The sequence below is a fragment of the Fukomys damarensis genome, unplaced genomic scaffold (genome assembly GCF_012274545.1).
Source record: "Fukomys damarensis isolate Sample0158 unplaced genomic scaffold, DMR_v1.0_HiC HiC_scaffold_4, whole genome shotgun sequence".
In the NCBI taxonomy this organism is placed as follows: Eukaryota; Metazoa; Chordata; class Mammalia; order Rodentia; family Bathyergidae; genus Fukomys; species Fukomys damarensis.
This window is the reverse complement of record NW_022900916.1, coordinates 11,303,955-11,330,273: the sequence shown is the minus strand read 5'-3', so window position 1 is coordinate 11,330,273 and position 26,319 is coordinate 11,303,955. Positions and strand designations below refer to the sequence as shown.

Genomic DNA, 26,319 nt, shown 5'->3' with positions numbered 1-26,319 from the left:
GGCAGTCTGGAGGGAGGGCTTTACTGAAACACTTGAAGCTGAGTCCTGAGACAGGAGCCCTGCAAGGAAGGTGTTCCAAAGATGGGGAAGTGAGAGATTCAGTATGGCTGGAGGGGTCTCATTAGGGAGAGGCAGGGTCATAAGCACCCTTGATCTCTGCTTAGGTGGGCAGTGAGGTTGGGCCAGTAGTCACAGTGAAGCTCTTTGCACCAAAAGGAAACTGGTGACTCCTGTCTTTTTAGGGCACACCAAACTAACTAAAAGCCAGCAGTAGCCAGGAAAGGGCCGGGTGGAGACACATGATGAAGGTGGCACTCAGCCGGGTTGTGGATTTGGGCACTGGCCTGAAGGGAACAGGGTATGACAAGTGGCATTACACTCCACGAAGAGATCTCTGGCTCTATGGTTTTAGAGACAGGACAGCCACCAACCAGGAGACAACAGCAGTCATCAAGGCACAAGATAGTAAAGGCTCAGACAGGGCAAAGGGAGAGCAGGGCTGAATGGCTAAATGTGTGTTCAAGGTAAGTTTGCAGAGGCTGGTAGAGCAGGGGTAGGAGGTCCAAGAGCGTTAGCTGGCGCCCTACAGTGAAAGAAGGGGAGGCAGAACACTGGCCTAGGTTTCTGACAGGTTACTTGGAGGGATGTGTGGAAGTAGATGTGATAAAGCTGTCCGGGTGTAAAGGGAAATGTGGAGGGAGGTCAGGTCTGGAATGGGAAATGTGCAAATGAATTTATGTTCAGGTGGTTGGTGGGGCAGATGGGTCAAAGATGAGAGGAGGGGAAAGCACATTCCTCACGGGTTACGGGAGCTTGGACCTGGATGACCAGGGCTTTGGGAGCAACAAAACCAGACCAAGCCAAACCCAGATGGGATGAGCCTGAGACTGTGAGCTGAGTAACAGTGTCAGCCCCCATCTTTAGCCAACGTGAAATTTTAAAGAAACAGCGACTGTAACAAAAATGAGTTTTAATGCCTTCCACTCGAATAGGCCAATAATGATCTTGGAGCCATTCTAACTCCTTACACAGATGTTCTGGTTCAGATTAGCCCTTTTTCTGTAAAAGGCCATACATTTAGACTCAGCAGGCCAGGTGATGTCTGCCTCAGCCTTTCACTGGGCTATGGTGGCAGGAAGCAACTTGGAGCTGCAATGGCCTACGACACGAGATCGTGAGTATTCAGACTACTTACCATGTCATTATGAGAAATGCTCCACTTGTGGGCTCTTCGTAGCCTTGTGTTTCAGTAAGGTGTCTCCCGGCACGGGGCAGAGAGCCTGTGCCCCTGGGCATGACCAGACTGGTCCAGTACAGACTGTCACCAGTGTGACACTCCTAATGTTCAAAGGCAACCACAGACACACAAGTTCTGGAAATGCATTTGTCATTTTTTTGTATTGCTATCCCCTAAAACTTTTAACTTACGAGTTTGTTTCATTTTTCTTGGTTTTCAGAGGAGCCCTGGAAGCTTACGTTCAATCAGTAAGAAACAGAGACGGCAAAGAATTTGCAGCGGTGTATCCCATAATGCTTCAGCTGCTTCAGAAGGCGATGTCTGCTCTTCAGTAGCAACATGCTCTCCATTCATCTCCACGTGGTGCTGTCTGCTCCCCATGAGTTAAGACCATATGGACCTTTCCTGAATTTCCTATTCATCTTTACTTCTTGAGCACTTCTACTTTAAGTAGCATAAAATGTCAAAGTAGGTTCATCAGCATAACCTTTGAACTCCCAGGCCTGATTCTTCCTTCCTGCTAGACATCTAACTTTTTCCTCCTCGTTCAGATTCTGGTAGCTGGCTACTAACAGGTCCTGTGCCCCAGCCTGGGCCTCTGTCAGACATGTGGCCCAGTGATACTCAAATGTACCTACACTGACATCACCAGGAGAGCTTGTAAAAACCCTGACGCCAAGTTGTATGCTTAATACATCTCAGGGCAGCAGTCAGGTATTGGTATTTTAAAAATATATCCCCAAATAGAAGTTCCAGTATGTAGCAGTTTGATTATCCTAAAGCAAAGACAGAGGGCGGAGTGTCCTTTAAATGGTATATAGTATCTTTAATGAAGATATAAATAAGGCTTGCTTTATACATTGTCAACTGATTAAGAGGCATGGGGGGGCTGTTCAGCATCTTGTAACGAAGACCAAGATAATTTTTTCTAAGTCTTAGTTTTGTATTGCTCTTGTCACATTAACATTGATTTTAAAATCAAAACGTGTCTTCTGAGTGTTAGAACTCTCTTGATCCCAGTGCTGATAAATTCATACATAAAATTCAGTCAAGATCAATCAGAAATCAGAGGTAAACTTTTTTTCATTTTATTTGAAATAATATACAAGAATATAGTGTGCAAAATTGAGGGGCAATATCATGAAGTGTAATGAACTGAAATCAATTTTACAGCTGTGATTCCTTGGTAAGTAACATGAGAAGCCATGATTGTAGCTCAGAGCAGAAGCAGCTGTATTGCCAATGGATTTGCTCTAATCTTAGACAGTTGGAGGAAAAGTAAAGTGCAAGTGTTGCACTGCAGTAAGTGCAAAGACTGCCCCCACCATAAAGACATGACAAAATATATTTAAGATATGTGGCTGAGGAGATACAGGAAACAAAGTTAAAAAATACAAGGGTGTGGACTGTTAATAGCACCACTGCAGTGACTACATCCCAATGCTATTAACTAACTTTCCCTCTGCCGGGCTGGTTGGTCTCCATTGCAAATAATGGACTAGTGCTGCCACCTGGTGCAAAAACTCAGCATGCCCGCGGGAACTGCAGCAGGGACAGCGACGCCATCCACCCGCTGCAGTTCTGTGGTCTCTTGGCACTGGCCAGACTGAGGGCCTGGTTTTGGCACAGATGCTGGGCCATGTGGTGGGTTCTTAGGAAAGCCCAACTCCCAGCTTCTGCTGCTTTCCACCATGTACACATACAGATTAATAAGCAGGAAGGAGCCAATGTATAAACAGCAGTTACATGTTTTTAAATTCCCCTTCGTACAATTTAAGATAAACATGTATACACTTCGTCTTTCTACTGTACTTTAGCACCACAGGATATCAATTTTCAAGCCTATATTACCTGATAGACATATATGAAGGTCAGAAGGAAAATAAGGCAATTTGGTTTACAATGTTGATAGTTTTAGCATACTTAATGCTCTAATGGAGAAAGCAAATCCTCACTCGTTATTAAATCATTTCAAGACTCAATGCTATCGTATCTTATGGTCATACAAATTCAGGACCAACGATGAGACCTTGATCTTCTTAAGCCTTTCCATCAAAAGTCAGTGTTTCTGCAGCTAGAGACTTAAGAACATAGTATCCTGGTTTAATGTTGCTGTGAGCCCTGTGGAAATAAAATTAATCTCAGTACATGTTTACAAATCAGATATCTGATATTTATAAATTTACTATTTTAAAAAGATTGCTTTCTTAAAAAATGATTTTAAAGTTTGCTAGTACCTTATGGCCCAAGCATCCAGAAAACTTATGAAACTGGTGAGGAGTGGAGTAGGAAGAACAGAAGAGGGATTCAGGTAAAGTCCTACAACATGAATTGCTAAACTAATGAACTCCAAAATCTAGTTCTAACGCTTTCTCCTTCATCTGTTGGCTACTACTATAAAAGAGATTAAGTATACAGAATATAAAACATCCTTAACCCTCTGTTAAATGCCAACATCTTCATTTTTCAGGATTTCAAATTAAGCTCATTCTGCTTATGACATGAAATTTTCTTTTCATCAAATTAAAAATGACAAATTACTAGTCTACTACACTAGTCATGGAAGAATTTCAAGAGCTCAACCTGTCTGAAGTGGCTTTACTGTTGTTTACCACCCTCCCGAGCCTATTTCTTCTTGTGGTTTCTGGTGTACAGGCCAAGTTCCCATAAATGTCAGGAAGCCCACCCCGCTGCCCTCACCAAACACAGAGAGGCTGCTGAGACACACCACCGAGTGAGAGCAGGGTTCCACTGTGGTATTAATGAGTTAGGTAATGTGCAGCTTTCAACCCAGCTAAAACTACACCCACAGGCTCTCTTTTCACCTCCACATTTAGGACATTCTTTTTAAGTTGGCTCAAGGCGTCTACTTGCCGTACTGAGTGAATAAATGACACTAGTGATGAAAAGCAAGGCAGCCTCTCCTCTCATGATGCTGTGAAAACATCAGGCTTTGAAGTACACGAATGCTGAGACACTAAAAACCCTAACTGCTCCACCAAACCTGTGCACGCATGGGGAGCCAAGATCATTCCAAACAACTGCTTGGTGAGACGTACTGAATTGGTTCTTTTCCTTTTCCAACAGTCAGGATTTAAACGTTTTTGTTCTTCGGCCAAAGCTTTTGCTTCTAATGTGTACATTCTCCTCTCTTCATTCTTCATTTTCTTCCACCTGTCACCAAGGATTACACTTATGGCTCTGTAAAATAAACATTGACATAAAGTTGACAAGAATTTTTCATAAAGCTCATGTCAAGTGTTGCCGCTACTTTGGGTAGAAGTGTTAAAAAATCCTGCCCCCCCCGCAGAAGGGAAAAGGTCGAGGCTGTCATCGTTCTCTCTGGCAAAATCCCATGTCATACGGCCTGCAGGACGACAGGAACCATCAAGATAGAAATATGCAACTGTTATGCTACGTACACTTGTCACTTGCCACCAAGCCTGTAACAGCAGTCTCTCCCAGGGTACACAGTAACAGTTGTGTGACACACACCACACAGTAAGTCCCAGCATGACTGCCAGTCATTTTATGGTGTCTGGGAAGGAAGGCAGAGTGGCGGCTGTGCTGAAGCAGAACAGGAGCCCCAGAAACTGTGCTACTTTGGAAGTATGCGGTAAGTACAGTTTTCTTTATCACAATGCTAATGCAGTTAAACACCATGTACCATCTTTATTAAAAACCAATCTTTGCAGCTTTTGGATTAGGTTACTAATAATGGTTGACAGATTTGCCAGTTAAGCTAGTAAGAAGTTTACACGTATACACCTCTGAGAAATGTTTTTTAAACCATTATGTGGCACCTGAGTTTTTTTTGTTTGTTTTGAGACAAGGCCGCACTTTGTAGCCCATGTTGGCCTCCACCCCACAACTCTCCTGCCTGAGCGCTGGGGTTACAAGCGTTGCCCACTATGTCCAGCTTATTCAATTATAGTATGACAAGTAATGAATATGTACACATTCATTTTGGCACTAAATGTCTCATCTATATTGATGATGTGATCTTTCTCTCTGACCTATGTATTTTGTCTCTATTCCCTCACTTTGTACCCAAATAACAACTTCATCAAATTAAAATATAGCTATATTAAAGAAATGGAGGAAATCCACATTCAAAATTATGTATTTCTCCTCAATTTAGAAAATAGGAACACCTGATACCCTTTCAATATTAGATGATTACCAAAACATCACATGGAAGCAAAGCTAAAAATGCAAAGAAAAAAAAGTAAGATTTATGAGCAATAAGAGAGAAGCTGACATGAAGATCCTTTAAAAAGTGAAAATGAGATTTATACTTTTAAAGCAGTCCAACTAGTTGGAACTATAAATAAATCCAGAAAAAATCCCTGCTGGAACTCAGTTGTTGTAGAAAAACTATGCCACAGGAACATAAACCTAAATTCTAGTTGTTAAATTACATGTTCAGTCATTCACTACCAGCTTTGTGCAAAGAGAAACAGCCCCTTTACCAATCACTCAATCTAGGCTGGCCATTTGCTGGGGGCTCAAGAAGTTTATTAAATATATTCTTAAAGGCATTTAAAATATATTCAAATGCTCTTAAGTGCTAACAACTTACTTTCTATGAATATATCTTATAGTAATCACCAGAAAAGCACAAAGACATTATAGTCAAACCTATTTTCACTGATAAATGGAAGATTAAAGTTTATACTAATCTCCCTAAGTTACATAACAGACCCAAGAGTTAAGAATTTCAATGGTACTGAATACTTGATTCAGTAATTCTACACTAAAACAACCAGCTGAGACAAAGCTATTGGTTACAGTGTTACTTCTAACATTTTGTAGAAGAAACTAATATACATAGATAAATCATCTCTCAGTGATGCATTTAAGATCAGAAGCTTCTTCGGCAATGTGAATACTATGCAGAGTAAATACTCCTTAGAATTACTGTCTTAGCATATTCAAACGTGGTTCATAATTCAATTGTGTAGATAATCATTTGACTTTTAAGGTATCAAAGATGAAAGAAATGATCGTTTTGACCCTCAGAAAAATGGGACTGGAATAAGACAGCTTTGATACAGGAGATGTAACTGACTGGTATAGAAAAGGAAGGACTTGAGTTCATTTTTATTCCTGGACTACACTGTGGACAACTTTTAATTTCAATCTTCTGACAGACCTGGCAGTATGCTATGAACTGCCGATGAACTGCCGATGCCAGCATATTCCATAGTAAAACTCTTATAAAACCCTGGCCTTCAGACACAAGAAGTGACATTCTTCTATAAAAACAGAACTCTTAAGAGTCTAGGACTGTGTCCTTTAAAATGTAAATGGTATTTTACTCTTCTTTTAAAAGGGAGATCCTTAACGTCAACCCATGAAAATAGGAAGCATTCAATAAAAGCTAGTGACAAGTGGTATCTCAGTTACTATGAAGTGTACTTAGGCAGTACTCAATATTTAGCATCAGAATGACTACTGTATTTACCTGTTATCTTTCCCTGGATACATCTGAGTATATTCAACTCTATACTTTTTGGCAAAAAGCATGAAGGCATTCATTGGTCTTTTGCACTTATTGGGAGAAGTGGCACTCACAGTCCCTGAGCTGTGGTTTTTGACAGCTTTAGCATACAAAGAACTGGAAGCAAGCTGTGATGATCCAGGTGAGTCACAATTCTTACTGAATCCAGATCCTGCAAAGTCTTGACCACTAGGTCCTCCACAAGACAGAGATGCGCGACGCTGACGAGCCATACTGCTCAACACATAGACTGCGGAGGAATCCATAGGTGTGAAGTCATAGCTGCAAAAGTAAAAGTAAAGAGGTTCTCATTTAAGTTGGATCATACAATTTCTAAAACCAGGGTTATAAAGCAAACCTTAATACAGTTTGGAAATTTCAATGCATCTTTCCTTGTACAGTGTTACTAATACAGTTTTGCCACTGATAGTGCATATGCACTAATTAGATAATAATGCAAAAAACTTTTTTTAAAAGACTCCAAGGCCCCCTCCCCACAGTCCCCAGCAACTTTTTAGTCAGCATATTTTATTCAGGGCAAGAAACTCATCTACATCCCACACAACCAATTTAGTTTTCCTTCACTTGGACCTGTAGCGACATGACAGTCTGATGTCCTGGTCTAGAGGAGCCTAGATCCAGAACATGAAAAAGAAGTGGCAGGCACAAATCAGGCCAAGACAGAACACTATGGAAGACGGGTCAGGCAAGGACAGCCAAACCTGTTAGGCACGGCTTAAAATGTGCAGGACTCTGATAATGTACACAGGTACAGAGTCTTACACACACCAGTCCCCTAAAAGGCCATTCATGTGTTATAGCCTAGTATCTTAAAAGTTCATACTAAAAACCTACCTTTCAGGGAACATCACATTTTTTCTGCAAACTCAGTTTACACAGCACGGAAATAGCAATCCACACACATCCTCACCCTCAACAAGCCTGCTTGGAAGGTGCCGTTACCCCTCTCATATGAAGAAAAAAGGCTAAAGTATCATTCATCCAAGGCCACACTGCTAGGATTCAAACCCAGATATGAACCCAACCAATACCATGTTTACTTACATTGCCATGGCCTTAAACTTAGGGTGAACAAAGAGTATTAACTGAAAATATTAGCTGAAGATTGGAGGTAAGGTAGACCACAACCTGGAGATAAACCAGGCAGTCAAAACAAGTTGGCGTTCCAACTTTGCTAACTCTGCCTATACCTCTTGGCAGAAAATGTTTATTTAGCCTTTATTCTCAACTTAGTTCCTTCTTTTCCTTGAAAGTTACTCTGGTAATATATGAAAATAGGTTCATATTAGCTATAATAATAGCATCTGCCTACAGGTGAAGCCTATGAGATTATGAAACAGCATTCTATAGACAGAAGGAAAGAGCTGAACAGGTCCACGCTGTGTAAAAACGACTTCTATCCATTACCAGCCACAATACCTTTTCTTAAAGGTGTTATATGAAATAAATATACTTAAGATTGCAAAATTATCCAATGAATACTTAGAAATCCATACTATGGCATTTTCCCACCTAGGATTGCAACGTTTATAAAATGTCTTCAGCCCCTCCCATGTAAAGTTCAGAAAAACAGCACACAGTATAAATAAATCTGACAATCTTTCAGCTCTCCTGAAGAAAACTAGTTACAATTCAAAATAGCAAAAGATAGAGTAAAGCAAATTATTAAAATTTGAAAACTCCACCATCTAGTGGTACAAACCTGTTATGTTTCCATTATAGATACAACTAAATGAGTTTAAAGCAATCACAGTTCAGGACTGTGATTCAACTACAGCATTAAGGAAAGACAAAGTCTCTTTTAAAATAACCTCCATCTTTGCTGCACTACAAGTCAAATAGCTCTCTTCAGATCCCCTGCAGAGCTCCTCAGAGGCACCTGCATCATCTCCTCCGGGCAGCCGCCATTCCTAGCTAGGTACCCTTCACCTTCACTGTTCAGGCATGATTCTGAAAGGCGAACTCCACACTGAGGCACATACAGCAGTTTGCTTAATCCTCCTTTCAACAGTATCTTTATTTTGCCAAGTACTTTGCTTTGTTTTTTCAATAGCTACAGAAAAGTTACAACTTACCACACTTCCATAGTAAATATACTGCAGAGGGTATCTGAATACAAGCAGTTCAGCTTTGGGCAAAGATGCAGGCCCATGCCTTAGCTTGTAACAATGTAAGATCTAAGCTGGTAGTTTCCGGTGCTGCTACTTACTAGTGATATGATCTTGGGCAAGTTAAATAAACCTCTAGCCTCAGTTTTTACCTAGGTATAAAAGTAATACACGCTCTGCAGGGCTGCTGAAGGAATAATGTAAAAAACACTTAAGGCAGAGGCTGGCACCTAGTAGCACTCAACCAGGATCATCTCTTGTTACTACAGAAGCAGCCTAAATGAGTTGATATTGAGTATTAAATTATTCACAAGGTAAAGGCTTCCTAATTCTGACACTAACCAGCTCTGACTTGGGTATGTTCCTTAACTTCTCTTAGCTTTATATCTCATTCTGTTTCCCTCTATATAAAATGAGGCTATATTAAGAGGGTAATGAAGATTAAACAAATAGGCACTTAATAAATTAATTATCCCATTACTTCAATAGAAATGCTAGCTTCACAACACATACAATGACTCTTTCAAGCCACCTGATGCCTAGACTGGCCTCAATTGTGTCCCCAAATGGGCATTTTCACGTCATATGCTCTCTCACTCTGAGAGTTCCTTGCTAAAGCAGAGCCTCAAATTGTGTTTATACACTCATCTGTTGACTTCTGCCTCATGTGAAGCTAGAAAACCTCTTTCTACAAACAAAATCCCAAAGCCTTGCCCCAGATCCCCAAGTGTGCCTGAGAATTTACTCTGGGGTTCTCTCTTGGAACAAGTTTCTTTCTCCTCCCTTGCTTCCCTTCTTAACCTCCCTGTGCAGGCAGGACTGTCCCTTCTCATCACCTTTTCATGGCTTCTCCTGGATGAAAATGCTATTTACACTCCTTTGCAGGGAAAGAAAGACAGCACACTGCTGTTATACCGTAGTCACTCAACAGTAAAATGAGACAGTGGCCAAAGTCATTCTGAGAGTAATTACTATTCAACAGGAATGCGGAGTGAAAACTAGCCATGGTGAAAAAGCAGGAATTAGGCAGCCAAGTTTTCCTTTTTACTTAAAAAAAAAGTTTTGCACTATGCAATTCTTGATGCATAGATTTAATATATCAAGTCACAAAGAAACTGACCAGTGAAACTCTGATACAGATTAAGAAACAGTATTTCTAAAATCACTGAAGTTCCACAGGTGCCACTCCCAGATAACCACTGTCCTAAATGGTTTACTGGCTCCTTAGTAATTTCTTTGCAAAATATATATATATAGATAGATAGATAGATAGATAGATAGATAGGCCATAATATTACAGCAGCACAAATTACAGTAATATTCATTCTAGTAATTTTTTTTGTAAAAAAATTTCATATTACAACCCATCAACTGACCTTTTGAAGATCTACTTGTAGGGTTGGCCCTTCACTGACATCTAGAACTTGGATTTTAGGAGAGCTTTCATCATTGCTGTAACTGTTAAGGAGCGCGGCTAGGACGGCTCCTAGAAGCTGTCTTCTCCTAGACGTTGCCCCATCTTTTCCTCCCTTGCTCATAATAAATCATAATAGACCCCCTTGTGCCACAGTAGATCACAGCTACAAGCACAGTGTATGCTGAGTTTCAGGAGTCTTCTCAGCAACTCACTGAACCTGGGGTGGGGTTGGGGACCAGACATAATTATATAATGCATATTACTATACACGACATATAAAGCTTTAATGTATTATGATCTTATTAGATGTATCTCTGAGGATCATGATTCCATCAAAAAACTGAATCACAAAACTTTCATGTTTGAGACTACTTTTACTGAATTTTTAAAAAAATGTATATATGCTTTAAATGTGTAGGGAAGGTTCGTTCATTTACAACTGACAAGATTTTACTGTATTTTCTACTACAATTTATGTGACAAGATCCAACTCATCAATATTGATGTGTCTACAATTGTTTTTGCTGTCATGAGCAAAACAGCAATGGGCTTATTTACACATCTCCACGTATGTCAGAATTTACTTCTCTGGAGTGTATGTAATTAAAGGAGAGTTGCTGACATTTACCTTTGTAAGATAAAACCAAGTTATCTCCCCACATTTTCCTCTCTGGTTATGTTCTTACAAAAAGACAGGAGTTATCACTGCTCTACATGCTAAGAATACTTCAATCAGTCCTTAAAATTCTTCCATTTTCCTACAGTTTTTCAAAAAGGAGAAAAAGCATAGATTCTAATCCTGCAGCTATTTACTGAGCAACTGGCCTGTGCTAGGCTCTGTGCTGGTTGCTTTTATGAAAATAACCAGGCTGAGGATTTAGCTCAGTGGTTCCACCACCTGCCTCACAAGCACACGGTCGAGTTTCATCCCCAGTACCAAAACAAAAAAGATAATAACCTCACTTATCCTAACAATATGTAAGGCTTTAACCTTACATTAAATTCAATGAAATGAAATCTACAGGCCAGCAGAAACTCAAGAATTCTCTACTTAAGGCCAATGGTACATACACCAATGGTATGTATCAATGAGATATATATCATGAAGAAAGTATAAGTTGTAAAATCCCATTTATCTACATATAGACTTCTCCGAATAGCTTCTGGAAATAGATGATCAACTGTTTCGCTTGTGCAAGACTGAGCAATCTCCAGAGATCCTGGGCTTTTAGGGCTAAATTTCGAGAAGTCCTATGAAAACTGAGACAGCTGGTAAACCTTGAGAGTTAGGACTTGTGTTTCTTGTCATATTATCGCAGGTAGTAATTCTGCTACTCACTCAAGATGACCTCAGGAAAAACTGCTTCCTCTCTGTATTTTTTCAAATGTTAAAGAAAGATGCAGTTAAGTCCCCCCAAAAGACACAGCTAACTATAAAACACTAAGAGACTTATGTGCCGATAAAAGTTCTTTAATCCTAAATGTTTTTATACTCACCTGTCTTATATGGCTACTTTATACAAAACTCCTCCTTAGCTGTTTTAATTATGTACTTTTTCACTTAACTGTGTATATATACTTTAAGTAGTTCTTTTGTAAGTCTCAAATCTTTATTAAAGGTTTTAACTTCTGAAATTTTTAACAATCACTAAAGAAATGAGAAACTTTTAACAGAAAAAAAAATCCAATATTACCTTTTAAATGTATCAAAAACACCTGAATCATCAAAATTAATGGCATCAGGGTGTCCTGGAGGTAGACAGACGTCGCCAATATGGATCTCACAGCATGGAATGCCGTGCTGCACCACAGTCAAGCTTGGGTAAAATGACGACCAGCCTAAAGGTGAACACCAATTGCCCAAAAGAGAAACAGAGAGCACCCTAAGTGTGTTATAAAAGACATGTTTCTTTTGGTACCGGGGATCAACCTCGGAACCTTATGCTTGTGAGGCAGGTGGTGGAAACACTGAGCTAAATCCCCGGCCCATGTTTCTGTATCTTAACAATAAAGCTATTAAAATCCAAGGACATTTTCTAACACAAATATCTGCAATAAAGCATGTACTAGGATAAGTACTTCCTTTCAGCATAGTGAAAGTCCTCAAAAATAAGTTTAATTCAATTCTACATTTTATCTTAAGTACCGGGGATCAAACTTGGGACCTTACACTTGCAAGGCAGGTAGCAGCACCACTGAACTAAATCCCCAGCCCCCTACATTTTATTTGTATGTAGGTCTCTATCAATCAGCACTTCCATCATTGTCCAAGACAGTGATAAAATGAGTCTCTGAACTATTAAATTACACTTAAGCTGGTATTACTGCAAAAGGGTCTGAAAACGGATTCAATTTTACAGCACATTCAGCAACTCTAAACCAAAATGTAATTAATAGAATACTGTAATCCTGAACTATATAGCAAGTTAAGGAGAACTTAGTATGCTACATGAAGCTAAAATTTCTCATACTCACAGGAGGTAAGAGTTCTACCTGACTAATGCTAAGATACTTAGCCACTATTTGTACTGGAAGCATTTTCCTGTGGTCATAGTTTGAAATACATTTTCCTTTCAATTTAACAACCATTCTTTTAAAACTTACAAATTCAGCTGAAGCCTACCTTTATTTTTAACATAGAAAGGGTGGTCCAGCTTACACTCTACTGTAAGTAAACCATCTTCTACTGTACCAGGATCGAAAGTCAACTTCAGTACAGATTCACCAAACGATACACTTTCTTCATGTGATAATAACTTCAGACCATCAGAACCATAGCCCTGAAAACATATGCTTAGAGTGAGTGAGTTGGAAGTGTGTTCAATTCAACAAACAGTGATGAACCCATTGTAGGTAAGACTGGAAAAGGTAAAAATAACCAAGAGATGGTCTCTAGCTTTATCTAGCTTTACAGGGCTTTCAATCCAGGGATGAAAAGAAAGATGGTGTAAGTATCTACAATGTAAAGACAGACTGGAATAAGCTCTTTAAGTCAAACATAAACAATGCTGATCAGGTTTAGTAAAGGAAGATATTAATTCCAAAGCAAAGAGATTAGAGGGCCATCAATGCCATTTCTACTGAGACTGAAAAGCCAGAATTTAGAAGGGTAGAAGAACATGCCTTGTACCAGGAACAGTTGGACTTAACAGCTTTTTCAGGGAGTCCTGAACACTTTTTAGGAAATGTTAATACAAGCTAAGTTTGGACTTGGGATAAATAAGGTTCAAAAAGACAGGCAAAGGTACTTAAAACTTTCACTTAGAAGATACTGGGAAGTCAACAGAATGATTTTTATTAGTACGTCTATTTTAAGATGATAGTGCAGTATGAAAAGGAAATTCACATTCAATTATTTGAGAATACAATGAGAGATACCATTATAGTCCTGAATTGGTAAGTGTGGTGATAGTAGAACCAAAATTAAATTTAAGGTCAAACATTTGAGCATTTAGTACACTCCAGGTGGCAAATTCTGAAAATACCAACATTAACAAGATATGATCCTCACCCCTGAACTCACAGAAAAACCCACGTGCCAACAGCTAGCTGTATGTAGTGTGCAGTCATTAGTATACTAGTGCATGAACAAAGATCAACTGAATATGGAGGAAGTAAAGGGAATAATAAAAGTTTCATGGTTTTTAATCTGGTTACCAACTTTAAAAGAATAAGGAGAAATTAAGCTAGAAAGAGAAAAACAAAATGTGCACAATTGTGGCATATTAAGCCGAGTTTGAAGAAGCAGCAGTTATTCACGTGGAGATGTCCAACATGAGCTGGAAATGTGCAGTTAAAAGTTTACGGACACGTGCCTCTAAGTAATCTAACTACAGAATCACCTTCATGGCGCTACTGGAAACTTTACCCCAAAGCCATTCCAAGAGTAGGAAGCCCAGGCCCAGGGGTCGGCAGGGTGCCTAAGGCCCTCACACAGACAGCTGCTGGCGGAGTGGACCCTGACTGCATATCCCAGTGACAGAGAAGACGGCAGGATTTGCTCTGCATGCGCTATGTGCGCAGACAAGCAACAGCCAGAGAAATGAGGCCCTGCCATGCTACATAAACCAGGGCAGAGTCGGGAACCAAACCAGTGAGCCAAATGCTGCAGAGATGTGAAGCATAACAAGCAAGGGCCTCTGGTCCTAGAAACGAATAAAGCTAGTAAACTTTGCGACAGTTTTAGTAGAGTGATAACAGAGGCCAAGTCAGACTACCATGCGCTTTCCTAGAATGAAGACTAACAGCAAGACATGGCTACCGAAGGTAGCCAAGTTAAGATTTTTTTTTCCCTCGAGATTCAACAGCAGGAAACAGTAAGGTTAAAAAGGGAATTTTAAACAAACACCTTTCACATCCCCATTTTCTCTGCTACAGATGAGCTGGAGAAATTAAAGATTTCAAAGTGAGGGCCAGGGATTTAGCTCAGTGGTTCCTCTGCCTGCCTTGCAAGTGCAAGGACCTGAGTTTGATCCCCAGTACCAAAAAAAAAAAAAGATATCAAAGTGAAAGATGTAACTGATATCTTGATGTCCCTCCATACTTTTGCTTATCAGTTTAGAAAGTTTAGAAGTGTTTTATGGGATCATTTGAAAAGTGACAATCAACTCTCAATTACCTAGAGAGAAAATAAACACTTTGTAGACTACCTATGACAAGGCTTTCATGAGTGTATTTATTATTTACTTTCATGCCAGTTTAGCACCCTCCAATATAAAATGTATAAAACACAAAAAAGTGCTACAAAACATGCTCTTTACCCTATTTCAAAAGCAAAATTAGAAAGGTAAGCCTGAAATCGGTGCCCCTGTCCATCGGGCTATGAACAGTGAATGGTCATAAAATCTCTACTGAAAATCTAAAGTGTCATTTAAACATCAAAGCAAATGGGATATTCCTGTCGATTAACAATAAACCTTGTTTCATTCTGAAAGGTTCTGGAACATTTTAAAGAATTTTAAATGAACCTTGTGAGTGCCCATTTGGAGATCTTCCTCATTATCACAGCCTTCAGCTCTAGCAAAGTCTTCCACATCTTGCCATTCCTTACTGCTTCCCTTATGAAAGCACAGTCGTGTGCCTGAAGTTTAATCAGAAAACAAGTATTATATAAGTGACTGCTGTGGCTCATAAGGAAGCTAGAGAGGGACTATCCAAGGTTTTTTTTTTACCTTTTAAAAAACAGTGCCAAACAGTTGAAGGCCAGGAATTGCACCATCCCAAGTCATCGTCATCTGACAGGGAGGACATGCAGAAAATGCCAGACTCTGACTCGCTATTTGCCTGTGAAGAAAAATGTTACAAATACTTATTTACTAACTTGTTTTTTGTGATAGAGAATTAAATCCAGAAGCTCAGTATCACTGAGCTGCATCTCTGGCCCTTTTAATATTTTCATTTTGAGACAGAGTCTTGCTAAGCTGCCCAAGCTGATCTTAAATGGATCCTTCTGTCTCAGCCTCCCGAATAACTGGGAATATAGGTGTGCACCACCATACACAGCTGCATGTATTTAATATATTATCCTGTTATCCTGAACCTTCAAATAACTTAATCATTCCAAATTTAGGAAAACACACTTTGAAGAACTGAAGTATTTGCAAGCTTTAGTAAAACTGCACATTTCCATTTGTAACAACTTTCCTAACACGTAACACAGCTGTGACCTGTACATAATCTTGAATCTAGATCACCAACAGAGCAATGGGACATACTATTTCCTGTTTGTATTGCTTCAAACAATTTGTCATACGAGGAAAGGTAACGTATTCCAAGTATTGTAAAACACCTGTCACGGTTTCACGTCTCACTCACCCTCTCATGTCTCACCGGTGTTTCCTCCTTCCAGCGGTGAAGTGGGAAGGGTGGCTCACTCTTGGAAGAGGAGGACACAGGAGGGGGGCGTGCGTAGGAATGTAAACTTTTGCTTGTAGCGATGATGTGTACAGGAGATGATCTAAAATAAAACAGCAGTTTTACCATGAAGTGTAAGTCCTTAAGGCTGATCTAGCTCTCCCTCTGATGACGGGAACATCATATTCCAACTGCCAGTGTTATTACTGTGGGACAGGTACGGTGAGCCTTTACTAATAAAGACAAAGGTTTCTTTTATAGTAACATGCTACTCCTTCACGTCTTACCCAGACTCTCTACATATATCACATTTAACAATGTATTTTAAATCATGACTACTGTTTCCTTTATTCCATGCTCCTGATACATATATAGGTATACTTTTTCTTTCACCAAGGCCAACCCCTGTGCAGTGCTCCCACCCATCTTTTTGTCCTCCTCTGATCTGCTCGGCAGGTCTCAGTAAGGAGTATCTACACTTAACACGCTAGGATCCTTCCCTCAAAAACAGAGCAGATTTTCATCAACCCAGAAGGGTAAAAACAGCCTGTAAAGAGTTATACTTGAGTAGTCACAGGAGTCCGGAAGAGCAGCAAGGAGGCAAGACTGAACAGAAATGTAGTCCCTTGAAAGGGAGCTTAACTCCATTGTAATGACTATTTAAGTTTTAGTTTAACCATCTAATAGATGATTAGCAATTTTTTTTTTTTTTGGTACCAGGGATCGAACTCGGGTCCTTGCGCTTGTGAGGCAGGCAGCAGAACCACTGAGCTAAATCCCCAACCCTAACAGTATAATTTTAAGATTGGAAAAATGTTAATTAGCTTTATGTAATGGCAAAGGTTTTAAATAAAAACAATCAAGTCAATGCTCCCACCTGTTGTAAAATGAGCACTGCATGAGTGGGCTTTGTGGACTTGTAGCAATATTTGCTAATTCTGTCAGCCAATCCACCTCACTTTCATGGTAAGTATTTTCTGATATGTCTGAGGTATTCTGGTTCCAAGATGATCTTGGATACTCTTGATGTGAAACATCTGAACTTAGCTGGTATATGGCAGATTGGGTAGGATCACTTTGAACAGCCTGAAGTTCGGGAAGGTCATCTGCAAATAAGCACATTCAAAATAATGAAAAAGGAATTATATTGTCTCATAGGATGAATGGTATTAGAACTACAGTTAGAAGGCCTCAAATTTACCTAGCTGACTTTGTAGGAAGAAAAATCGTAATTCAGAATTAAATTCAACATGTTCTTGAATGAAACACCTTTCAAGTTAAAAATGACACCTTGTACATTTAAGGATCAACAAAGCCTGTTGGAAAAGTAAACCCAACAAATATGAACATAGCAAAGGCTTACTACCTAAACCAAGTAATCACCAATCTGAGAAAGAGGGTCACCTGTGCATTTTTTGCCCCCGCCCCGTTTTTTTGTACCTCACCTAGGAATGATCTATATATGATGGAGACATTTTTGCAACAGTTTAATAAGGAAAAGGGGTTTTATGTATGCGTATATGTAGGTACTACTTACAGTTTATTAACCTGCTACACAGATAATCTTAGTATTGAAAACAACAATTTCCAAAGGTAAGACTATACATCACACTATAAATTTTTAGGTACAGCTTACACAAATCTGTACTTGAAGAGTTTGTGGCTCCTCTGCCTCAGGAGCCTAGCATCAAACCCTAGGCCTTGAATATGTGAGGAGAGAGCTCTGTCACTGAGCTGTGTCCCCAGCCCTAAAAGTATCTCCTTTTACTAATAATTTCTGAACTTGGTTACTTACTGGTTGTTTTTTCCTTAAGTATATTTCCCAAAGGTAGTATGAGATAAACTTTTAAGCTTTCCAAAATGAAAACTACAGATACTACCCAAATGCTACAAAGAACACAGTCACAGAGAAAAAAAAAAGAAACACAATTTAAAAGGAAGGGAAGAGAAAAGGAAAAGGACAGCCCTAGATGGAACTAGACAGGATGGCCACAGGATACAGAAAAAAAAAAGCATTCTGTAGCCCTTAAAAAAATGAAAACCCCCAGCCCCTATAGACCTATAGATCCTCTGGGTCCCTTAAAATCTACGTTAATGTCACCATGAAAGCTATACAGTTCCTATTCAGGCAAACATTCCAAAATAGTCTACTAAAATCAAAATATCTTCACTAAACGTAGTAATTCAAGATACCAATTCTTAAAACTGACCAGAAAGTAACCCCTTCCATAGCCAAGAAGTTCTAGACATCGTACCAGTTTCACATAACTCTACCCTCCATTCTCAGGCTGGTATAACTAGGTTCCCTTCCCTAATTGCCAATACCATTACTGTGGGCATCATTTCTTTATTATAAAGGGTTCAACTCTTTCAGCTTCAGGAATTTACTTACATCATAAATAGAAAGGGGCAAGCTTTTTACTCCCACAGGCCTGATATGCTCCTGAAATCTAAAACACCACAGGGGATAAATCAACTGTCTCAGTACAATGGTGCTCCTTTCTCAACAGGAACCACTATTCAATTATCAGGGTCCAGAAAATCCTCAGCATTCTCAGGTTGTGTCCCAACACTTTCACAATCTCCAAATTCCCACACATTACTGTGAGAGACAGTCTCTTCCAATTCATCACTTGTAAAGCAAAGACAATCACGCCTTCTCAAAGTTTTTAGGAACACATTAAAGGCAACCACATATTAATGGGGACAAAGCCAAGCTGAAAAGCTGGGCAAGCCAAAGGGCATTCATTAGCTATTTACTCCTGAACACCAGCCTCAAAGCAACACATTCAGTCAACCCTCAACAAACATGCCCAAATCCATATATGGCCATATATCCCTGGAGTAGCTCAGCGAGTGACCACCACAGAAGTCAGAACCTCACGTTCCAAGAGTCCACTGTTGTTGCCCATTACACTAACAAGTCAGCCTTACAGAGCTTACTAGGAGATGCTTCAAAAGTTAGCATTTTTAAAAGAAACACAGTAGGGTTTCCCAGGAGTATTTAGTAGCCTGAACTTCTTACAATCAATAAAGCAGTTTAAGTAATTGGTAAATAAGTCAGTGATAATCATGAATAGCTGAAAGTCATGTTGGTTTTAAGTACTATTAAAAACAAGAACAAGAAAATGTTGAAAATTCCTAATATACAAAAACTTCATAGACTTCTTTAGCCAGTCAGGGTAGGTGGAGAAGCTGACTTGACTATGAAAATCAGTCTGAACCTTAGAGCATTTTGTTTACCAAGCTCCATGTGCTCATCACAGGAGTTATAGCCAGGTGACGATGGCAAATTCTCATTACACTGCAGCAGCTCCAGGGAGTCGCTCATTCCTGATGCTCTCTTGTCCATCACCAGCAGGAGTTTCTGTACTGCATTAGGCATCTGATTTGTCTTCATTTCCCACACCATGTTATGGTGCTCTGACTTGATAAAAATGAGAAAAAGCGTCAAGTTACATGATTGGAAATGATATAAAATCAGTGACATCACAATGGCGCAGTCTGAGCCTCATCACACACTGCCCTTTGTACCTCCCACAAATCCCTGACAGGACATCCCCACCCCACCCCCGTCCTTGCCCTGCAACTTTCATACTCAGCACTAAGTGACACATTAAATCATAAAGGGTTAATACCTTGAATTTAGAAGTCTTTTGTTCTAAATAATAGTTTTATATTTTCCAATTTAACCTTGTAACCCCTTCCAAATAAAAATATTAAAAATGACAAAAATTTTTTCACGAATTCAAATGAAAAGCCTGGAGGAATCTATTTTTTTAAACATTCTATTTCTGTCTTCAGTTTTGTTTCCTCGTATTCTGTATATTCCCTAAAAGAACTGTGAAGAGTTTCTTAAAATGGCCATATGTGACATTTTCCTACAAGTAAAAATGTTTTTTCCTAATGAGAATTTGGGCCCTAGTCTTAAAAAACAAAAGAAACAAAAAACCTGTCATTCTGAATAAGCTATGACTTCTAGAAAGATGAATAATGCTAAAGTTAGCTGAACAACTGGTAAACCTACCTTCAAATCAAGCCTACAAAGTTATCACAAGGAAGAGTGATACAAGATAATACATTTAATTTCTCAGGGACTAAATTATGTTATGAAAAGAAAATGTGGTCATACTTCTTACATTATGGCATTTGAACAATGATCAAATTAATTACTTAACATGAATGACAACAAAAAGACTTCCTGATTTCTTAGGTTCTACTCCAAATTTGATTTAAAAAAACTCTAATAAAAAGAAATGAACAAAAAAATCCAACCTTATTTCAATACACATTTTTTCCTTAAGATACAAAATAAGATACAGTGTTAAAAGTCACTAAAAGCCTACTAGGCTGAACAAAATGCAATGAAAAGTTGTTACTTTTAACCCCACCAAATTTTTGGTGTATTAGAATCTAAACTTTTTCATACAGACCCACAATCATATTTTTCATACTTCATATTATAATTGATAACTTTTTTCCTAAATTCATAAGCCCTTTCTCCAGCAACCTTTCCCAAGACTAAATAGTATACTTCATAAGGATGTACCAAAATTTACTGGGCTTATATTCTGAATTTTAAGAAGTATTTACTTACATGTAATTACTTTATAGATTCTAGCTCCAGACTGTTAAGTAGATGACAAGCACCTTAAATTCTTGATACATATAAAGTGCATATTGCCTTACTCTTATATTCTATTTTTGGATGTTTTCTGCCTGCACTCCTCAAAAATTACCCTTATCTTGGGTACTGCTTTAGAGCTTTCCTCATCAACAACTATAAGACAGATGTAGTGAAAAGGGCACTGAGTTAGATGTAAGGAAACATAGGTTTTCAGTTCCAGTCTGATAATCTGGTAAATATATCACCCAAGTGACTAAGCTTCTCATTAAGTCAACATCTTAATCTGTAAAACACAGCTAATTAATACTTCTTTACCCCCTCCCCCAAGGATAAATTCAAACACAGGGAAAAAAATGGACGACTCCTTTTAAATATTTTATCCACAGACCATAGATACTGTGGGTTTTGTTAATGTCCTAAATGGGACAATTCTTTGTATGTTTATTAGTACACCTGTGCTATATGTAATAATTACATTCACTGTGGGGGTCTAAATAGAACAATCATCTAAAACAATTAACAGCACAAAATCTGATAGTTATCCAGTTTTGACAATTTCTTCCCTGGGAAATTCTATGACAAGTTATTCAACACACCTCGGGAACCATCCTACACCATTCCATTACTTTAGGCAAGTAGCAGCTAATCTCTTAAAAGACATGGAGGCGTCTGAAGGAAATTAACACCTTCTTCGGGTTGGCACAATGTACTGACCAATCGGTCTTAGTGTACAGGTGATGCAAATCTGCTGGGGTACAGTATTGCTCACAAAACTGATGACTGGAGAAAATGTGATTTTTCAGTTACCCAATCATAATTCTGTGCTTCTACAGTCTTGAAAAAAATTTAAGCAAATGTAGCTTAACCCATCATTTTTTCAATTCAATTTTTATAGCCCAAAGAATTGTATGAGGTGACTGAGAACTAGTAAATGCTTAAACTCTGAGAAATATTTACTATAGTGAGACGTACTGTGATTAGCCCCCTTCAAAAGACTTCCTTCCCTTCGCTTAGGACACACTTACCCCATCATTCTTGCCACTTTCTATGGCAGCTCTAGACATTTTCTTTCATGTCTTCCTCAAATGTGTGGTGCAGATCACACACAATGTAATCGCAGCACTCATGAGGCTGAGAGGAGGATCGCCCGAGTCTGAAGCCAGCCTGTGCTACAGAGCGGATTCCAGGCCAGCCTGAACTATCTGGTCTGAACAAAGGGGGAGAGTGGATAAATGCTGCTGCTAAGGGCCCATGCTGCGGAAAAGCAGGCTCAAGAAGACATCAGTGTCCTCATCCACCTTATTCGGTGGATCTGGCACTTTGTGACTTTGGGCTCTTCCCCAAAGTCAAAATGACCATGAAAGGTAAACATTTTGAATCGATTCAGAACATTTAGGCAGCCACAACAGCACAACTAAGCACAACCAAAAAAGAGTATTTCCAAAATACTGCTGCCTGGAGTGGGAAGACAAATGGGATAAATGAGTTCAAGCGAGGCAGAGTACTCTGAGGGGGATTAATAGCAATGTGTCTTTTACTGCGATAAAAATTTTTAACCCCCACGTTTTGATCACACCTTGTACATAAGCAGATTTTAACTCTTCCCAAAGAAATCTATCCAGTATCTTAAGTATACAGAACATAATTTAACTCACCTTGATGGCTCAAAATCTTTATGAACATCTATGCTATGATTCACATATAATTCTGAGTAGCTTAAGTTAACTCTAGTGGCAATCTTAAATATTTCCCCATTTTCCCCCTTTATTATGACATTTAAAGGCTGCACTACAAATATATCCCTCTTCAGAGCTATCCTGTGTACGAATAGTGCTGTTCTAGGGTCCACAGAAGCAGTTGCAGCTCGTCTTGTCTTCTCCTTCCCTCCGTAAAGCACCTTGGTTTCCTCATACTTTCCAGCTAGATTTTTTCCCCCATCGCCGTTTACAGCATGCTAACATCACCTTGTAACGTCTACCATTTCTTCAGCACTTTAGTGATGCACCATCATCCCTTCCATCCCTTTACAACACTCCTTATGTGAAGTTGGAAGAAAAAACATTATTTTAATTTGGAAAAAGAGCTAGCTACAAATGAGAACAAAATAATGAACTTGAATTCTGTGCGTCTGCATCTCTCATTACTCAAGTGATCAAAAGTCTGGTCCTCAGATAACTCAGATTTTGCTACTACAAACCTACTATGCAGGGAAGACAGCCTACCCCGTAAGTTTCACTCTTGCTGGCTGTGCAACCTCAGCCTCACAGTACCTCTACTTATCTCACAGAGCTGCTGCGAGAATTAAAATGTGAAAGCAAAATACAAAAACTACTTGGGGAAAAACAAGGCCTTAGACACACGAAAGGAACGCCAGAGTCCTTACCCGAAAAAACTACCTACATAACATTACACTAATTAGACATTCTTCTTTTTCATAAACAAGGTCCTCCTTCAGATATCCACTGGCAGAGCTAACCCCACTGATCATTTATGCTTTTGATTACTGCTTCGGTAAAAGAAAACTCAACAACACATGTTGCCCTGAATGTTAGCTAACTCTGCAGGTGTCGTTTTCACTAGATCAGTGATTTTCAAAGAAAAGAGTAAAATTCTCCAGCAGTTGTACCGTGAAATGTAATGCTGAATACTTCAAACTTTATTCAATAGGGACTCAAGCCCTAATGTTTGTAATACCTATGTCTAGCAGCAAATATTCAGTCTTACAAAGATAGGAGAGGTGGAAGAAGACTAGAAATAGCTAAATCTCAATGAATGAAAGAACTAGCTTTTTACAAAATGCCAGTCTACCTCATGCACACCTGGCACACCACTTCCACATACTTCCCCTAATCTTATTTAAAACCCTAAACAGCACTGTGAACAACCGATTATGGATGAAGAAAACAGGACTCTCATCACTGGTTTTTGTTTTGTTTTGTTTTGTTTCTGTTTTTTGAGAACTGAGGGGAAAAGACAAAAGGTATAAACTGGGCCAGCCTGCCTTGCAAACACAAGATCCCGAGGAGTTTGATCCCAGTACCAAAAAAAGGTATAAACCCATGCAGGTTAGGTAGGCCCTTCTTTGAAGTGTCTGTTCATCCTGAATCTTTATCTTTCGATGGCCAAGAGATTTCGTGTAGGATCTATAGCTTTCCTCAACTCTGAGGGACTTCGGTATCAAATCTAGTCTATTTGCTCAAATGATTTTGAAAGAGATAGAGAAGGTAATGTACAACTAATTTGCTGACAAGAGGCACTGAAGTTTTAGAATAGATTACATAACTTTAAGCTACAATACCCCATTTCAAAAATACATATTAAATCTAACCTTGTAAACCCAAGTCACTGCAGTTCTTTTAGAATACTTTCAATGAAACTGCACTTCTTTCATGGAAAAGTTTCTACTATTCTAGTCTACCACTGTGCTAAGGCAGGGAAAAAAAGCAAATCGCACTGATTTTGTTTTGGTGAAATATACTACTGGAAAATATCAATTAATACCTTTATAGCCCTTCACAATTTAACCGCTATGCCTGAGTTTTCTTATTTGTAAATGAGGACAGAACCCAACTACCTATCATAACTGTAGGCACAGGACATTACATCTTACATCGATGCGTTTGCTAGGCACTGCCCAATCATATCTAAACAAGTTACTCATTCACGCTCATTCAACATGAAATGCGAGTATTAATGAAAAAAGCACGTAACATACAGCCCATAAAATACTAGGTGCAGTGGCACACCTTTGTAATTCCAGCACCGAAGGAGGCTAACACAGCTGGGCAACTTAAAAAGACCATCTCAAAATAAAAAATAAATGGGCTGCTGGGGATGTAGATCAGTGTCGAGGCACAAGCGCAAGGTCCTAAATTCGATCCCTGGTACTAAAACAAAAAAATTGGGCTGAGTATGTAGCTCAGCAGTAGCGCACACCCTGGATTCTATCCGGATTCTATCCTAAGTACAATTAAAAAATAATAATCATCATAAAACGTAGTATCACAACAAGCAGCCACCCACAAGACTATGCAACAGTACCGTCAATTCAAGTACTATAATCATTTTATGAAAAACTCGAAAGCATCTAGCATCTAGTAAAGAAACCTGTTTTCTAAAACTTGATTGTAAAGAAAATGATAGTATAAATTATGATATAAACAAAGTAAATGCAGCTCAAAATATGCCGTTGTCAGTTAATGAGAAATTAAAATGTTTCAATTTTTCTGAATTCCTTAATACTTGTCAATTTAAAGTTTCTGGTAATTTGTTGTTTTCCTACTGTACGTAAATATTTCCGTTCCCACTTACACACACGTAAAATACCAGGCCTTGTCACTGGTGTTTTCATTTCAAACATATATGTGACTGCAAGCTTCCAACTCATGCTTAAGAACAGTCAGGGAAAAGTGGTTTATTCATTAAGTCTATGCCACATACAAAGGAACGACGAACAAGTCCGAAATTGTTAAAACACAGAGCCACACGCCGCTATCACGTTTGAAGTCCAAGCAGTACAAACTGTGAAGCAGGTACAATTGGACAACGCGTGCCCAATCCAGGAAATCCCGGGAGATGGACCCTTTTAATTAATGTATGCAGGAGGTGGAGAAAGGAACAAAGGGGGACAGTTCTGCAGGCAGGAAAAAAGGGCCAATGGGGTTATAAAACTAGATGGAAACTAAAAAGTGAAATTCATGCCGTAATTTATTAGTCAAGTTAAACGGTATTTTGCTTTAAAGTAAGTGGCTTCTTCAGAAAGTGTAATGGAGCCCAAAAACTTGAGTGGAATTCTTTTAGGTACTATCCAAATCTCTACAAAACTTCGTCCACTTGACAAAAACAGCTTGCTACAAGAAACTGAACAATGACGCTACCACTTTTCTTTGCTTGGAAAAAAAAAGAAAAAAGCCAAGAAAGTACAAGATCACCGACTAGATCACTGTTAATAGTAAAACACGAAAGTGTTTACTAATGTCAAAACTCTTCTCGTTTTCAAAAGGCAACTTAAACTTCAAAACCACTGTTAGAGGAATCATCCGTGAAGGCTGAATAAATCGAAAGCTCTTGGTCGGAACTGCCGGCAGGACAGAAGAGCTTCCCAGTGGGTAAAAACCTTTTTCAAACTCTCCTCTGGCGACCCCGGCATCAGTGGCCCTCAGAACTTTGCAGTGCCCCGCGGTCGGCACTCCCTTTGAAAGACTCGAGCAGAAACTCCCGGAATCAACTCGAGTGTGGAGCGCACAGCGGAGTGAAATCCCCCAGACGGCTCGCTCGCAGCGTTCAAAGCTACAAAACCCCGGCTGGCGACTTCGCCTGGATTCTTCTTCGGTTTTGTTTTAATCTGCCTGCAGCAGCAGCATAAACTGAAAGGCGGAGACTGGAGTCGCCGGCCAAGCCTCCTCTCGGGGTCACACCGAGAGGCACCTCCCGGTTCACGCCAGTCCACCCCCACCCTCTTTCGCCATTCATCGCCGCCTCCCCTCCCCCCGTCATGTGACCGCAGCCTGGACGCCAGGCTTGTTTTTCCCCTCGGCTCCTCCGCACCGCGCA

The 26,319-nt window shown here is 39.4% G+C and overlaps 2 protein-coding genes across 3 annotated transcripts in view; one reads left to right on the top strand and one right to left on the bottom strand.

Moving 5' to 3' along the window:
• Positions 1-2,175, top strand: part of Cog5 (component of oligomeric golgi complex 5) — a 275,944-nt gene extending 273,769 nt beyond the window's left edge. The window contains exon 22 of the mRNA XM_033756778.1: positions 1,458-2,175. Coding sequence (XP_033612669.1) covers positions 1,458-1,572 — 115 coding nt within the window. The 3' untranslated portion in view covers positions 1,573-2,175. The remainder of the gene's footprint in view (positions 1-1,457) is intronic.
• Positions 2,032-26,319, bottom strand: part of Hbp1 (HMG-box transcription factor 1) — a 25,131-nt gene continuing 843 nt past the window's right edge. Inside the window, exons 2-11 of one of the 2 annotated variants that reach the window (XM_010634068.2) lie at positions 19,383-19,566; positions 17,017-17,245; positions 16,101-16,242; positions 15,458-15,569; positions 15,254-15,366; positions 12,910-13,066; positions 11,981-12,125; positions 6,705-7,022; positions 4,297-4,438; positions 2,032-3,358 (exon numbers count right to left, since the gene is read on the bottom strand). In XM_010634068.2, the coding sequence (XP_010632370.1) occupies positions 3,341-3,358; positions 4,297-4,438; positions 6,705-7,022; positions 11,981-12,125; positions 12,910-13,066; positions 15,254-15,366; positions 15,458-15,569; positions 16,101-16,242; positions 17,017-17,245; positions 19,383-19,566 (1,560 nt within the window). In that variant the 3' untranslated portion in view covers positions 2,032-3,340. Of the gene's footprint in view, positions 3,359-3,438; positions 4,439-6,704; positions 7,023-11,980; positions 12,126-12,909; positions 13,067-15,253; positions 15,367-15,457; positions 15,570-16,100; positions 16,243-17,016; positions 17,246-19,382; positions 19,567-26,319 lie in introns of those variants that run through there. The other variant, XM_010634065.2, reaches the window with a different exon arrangement.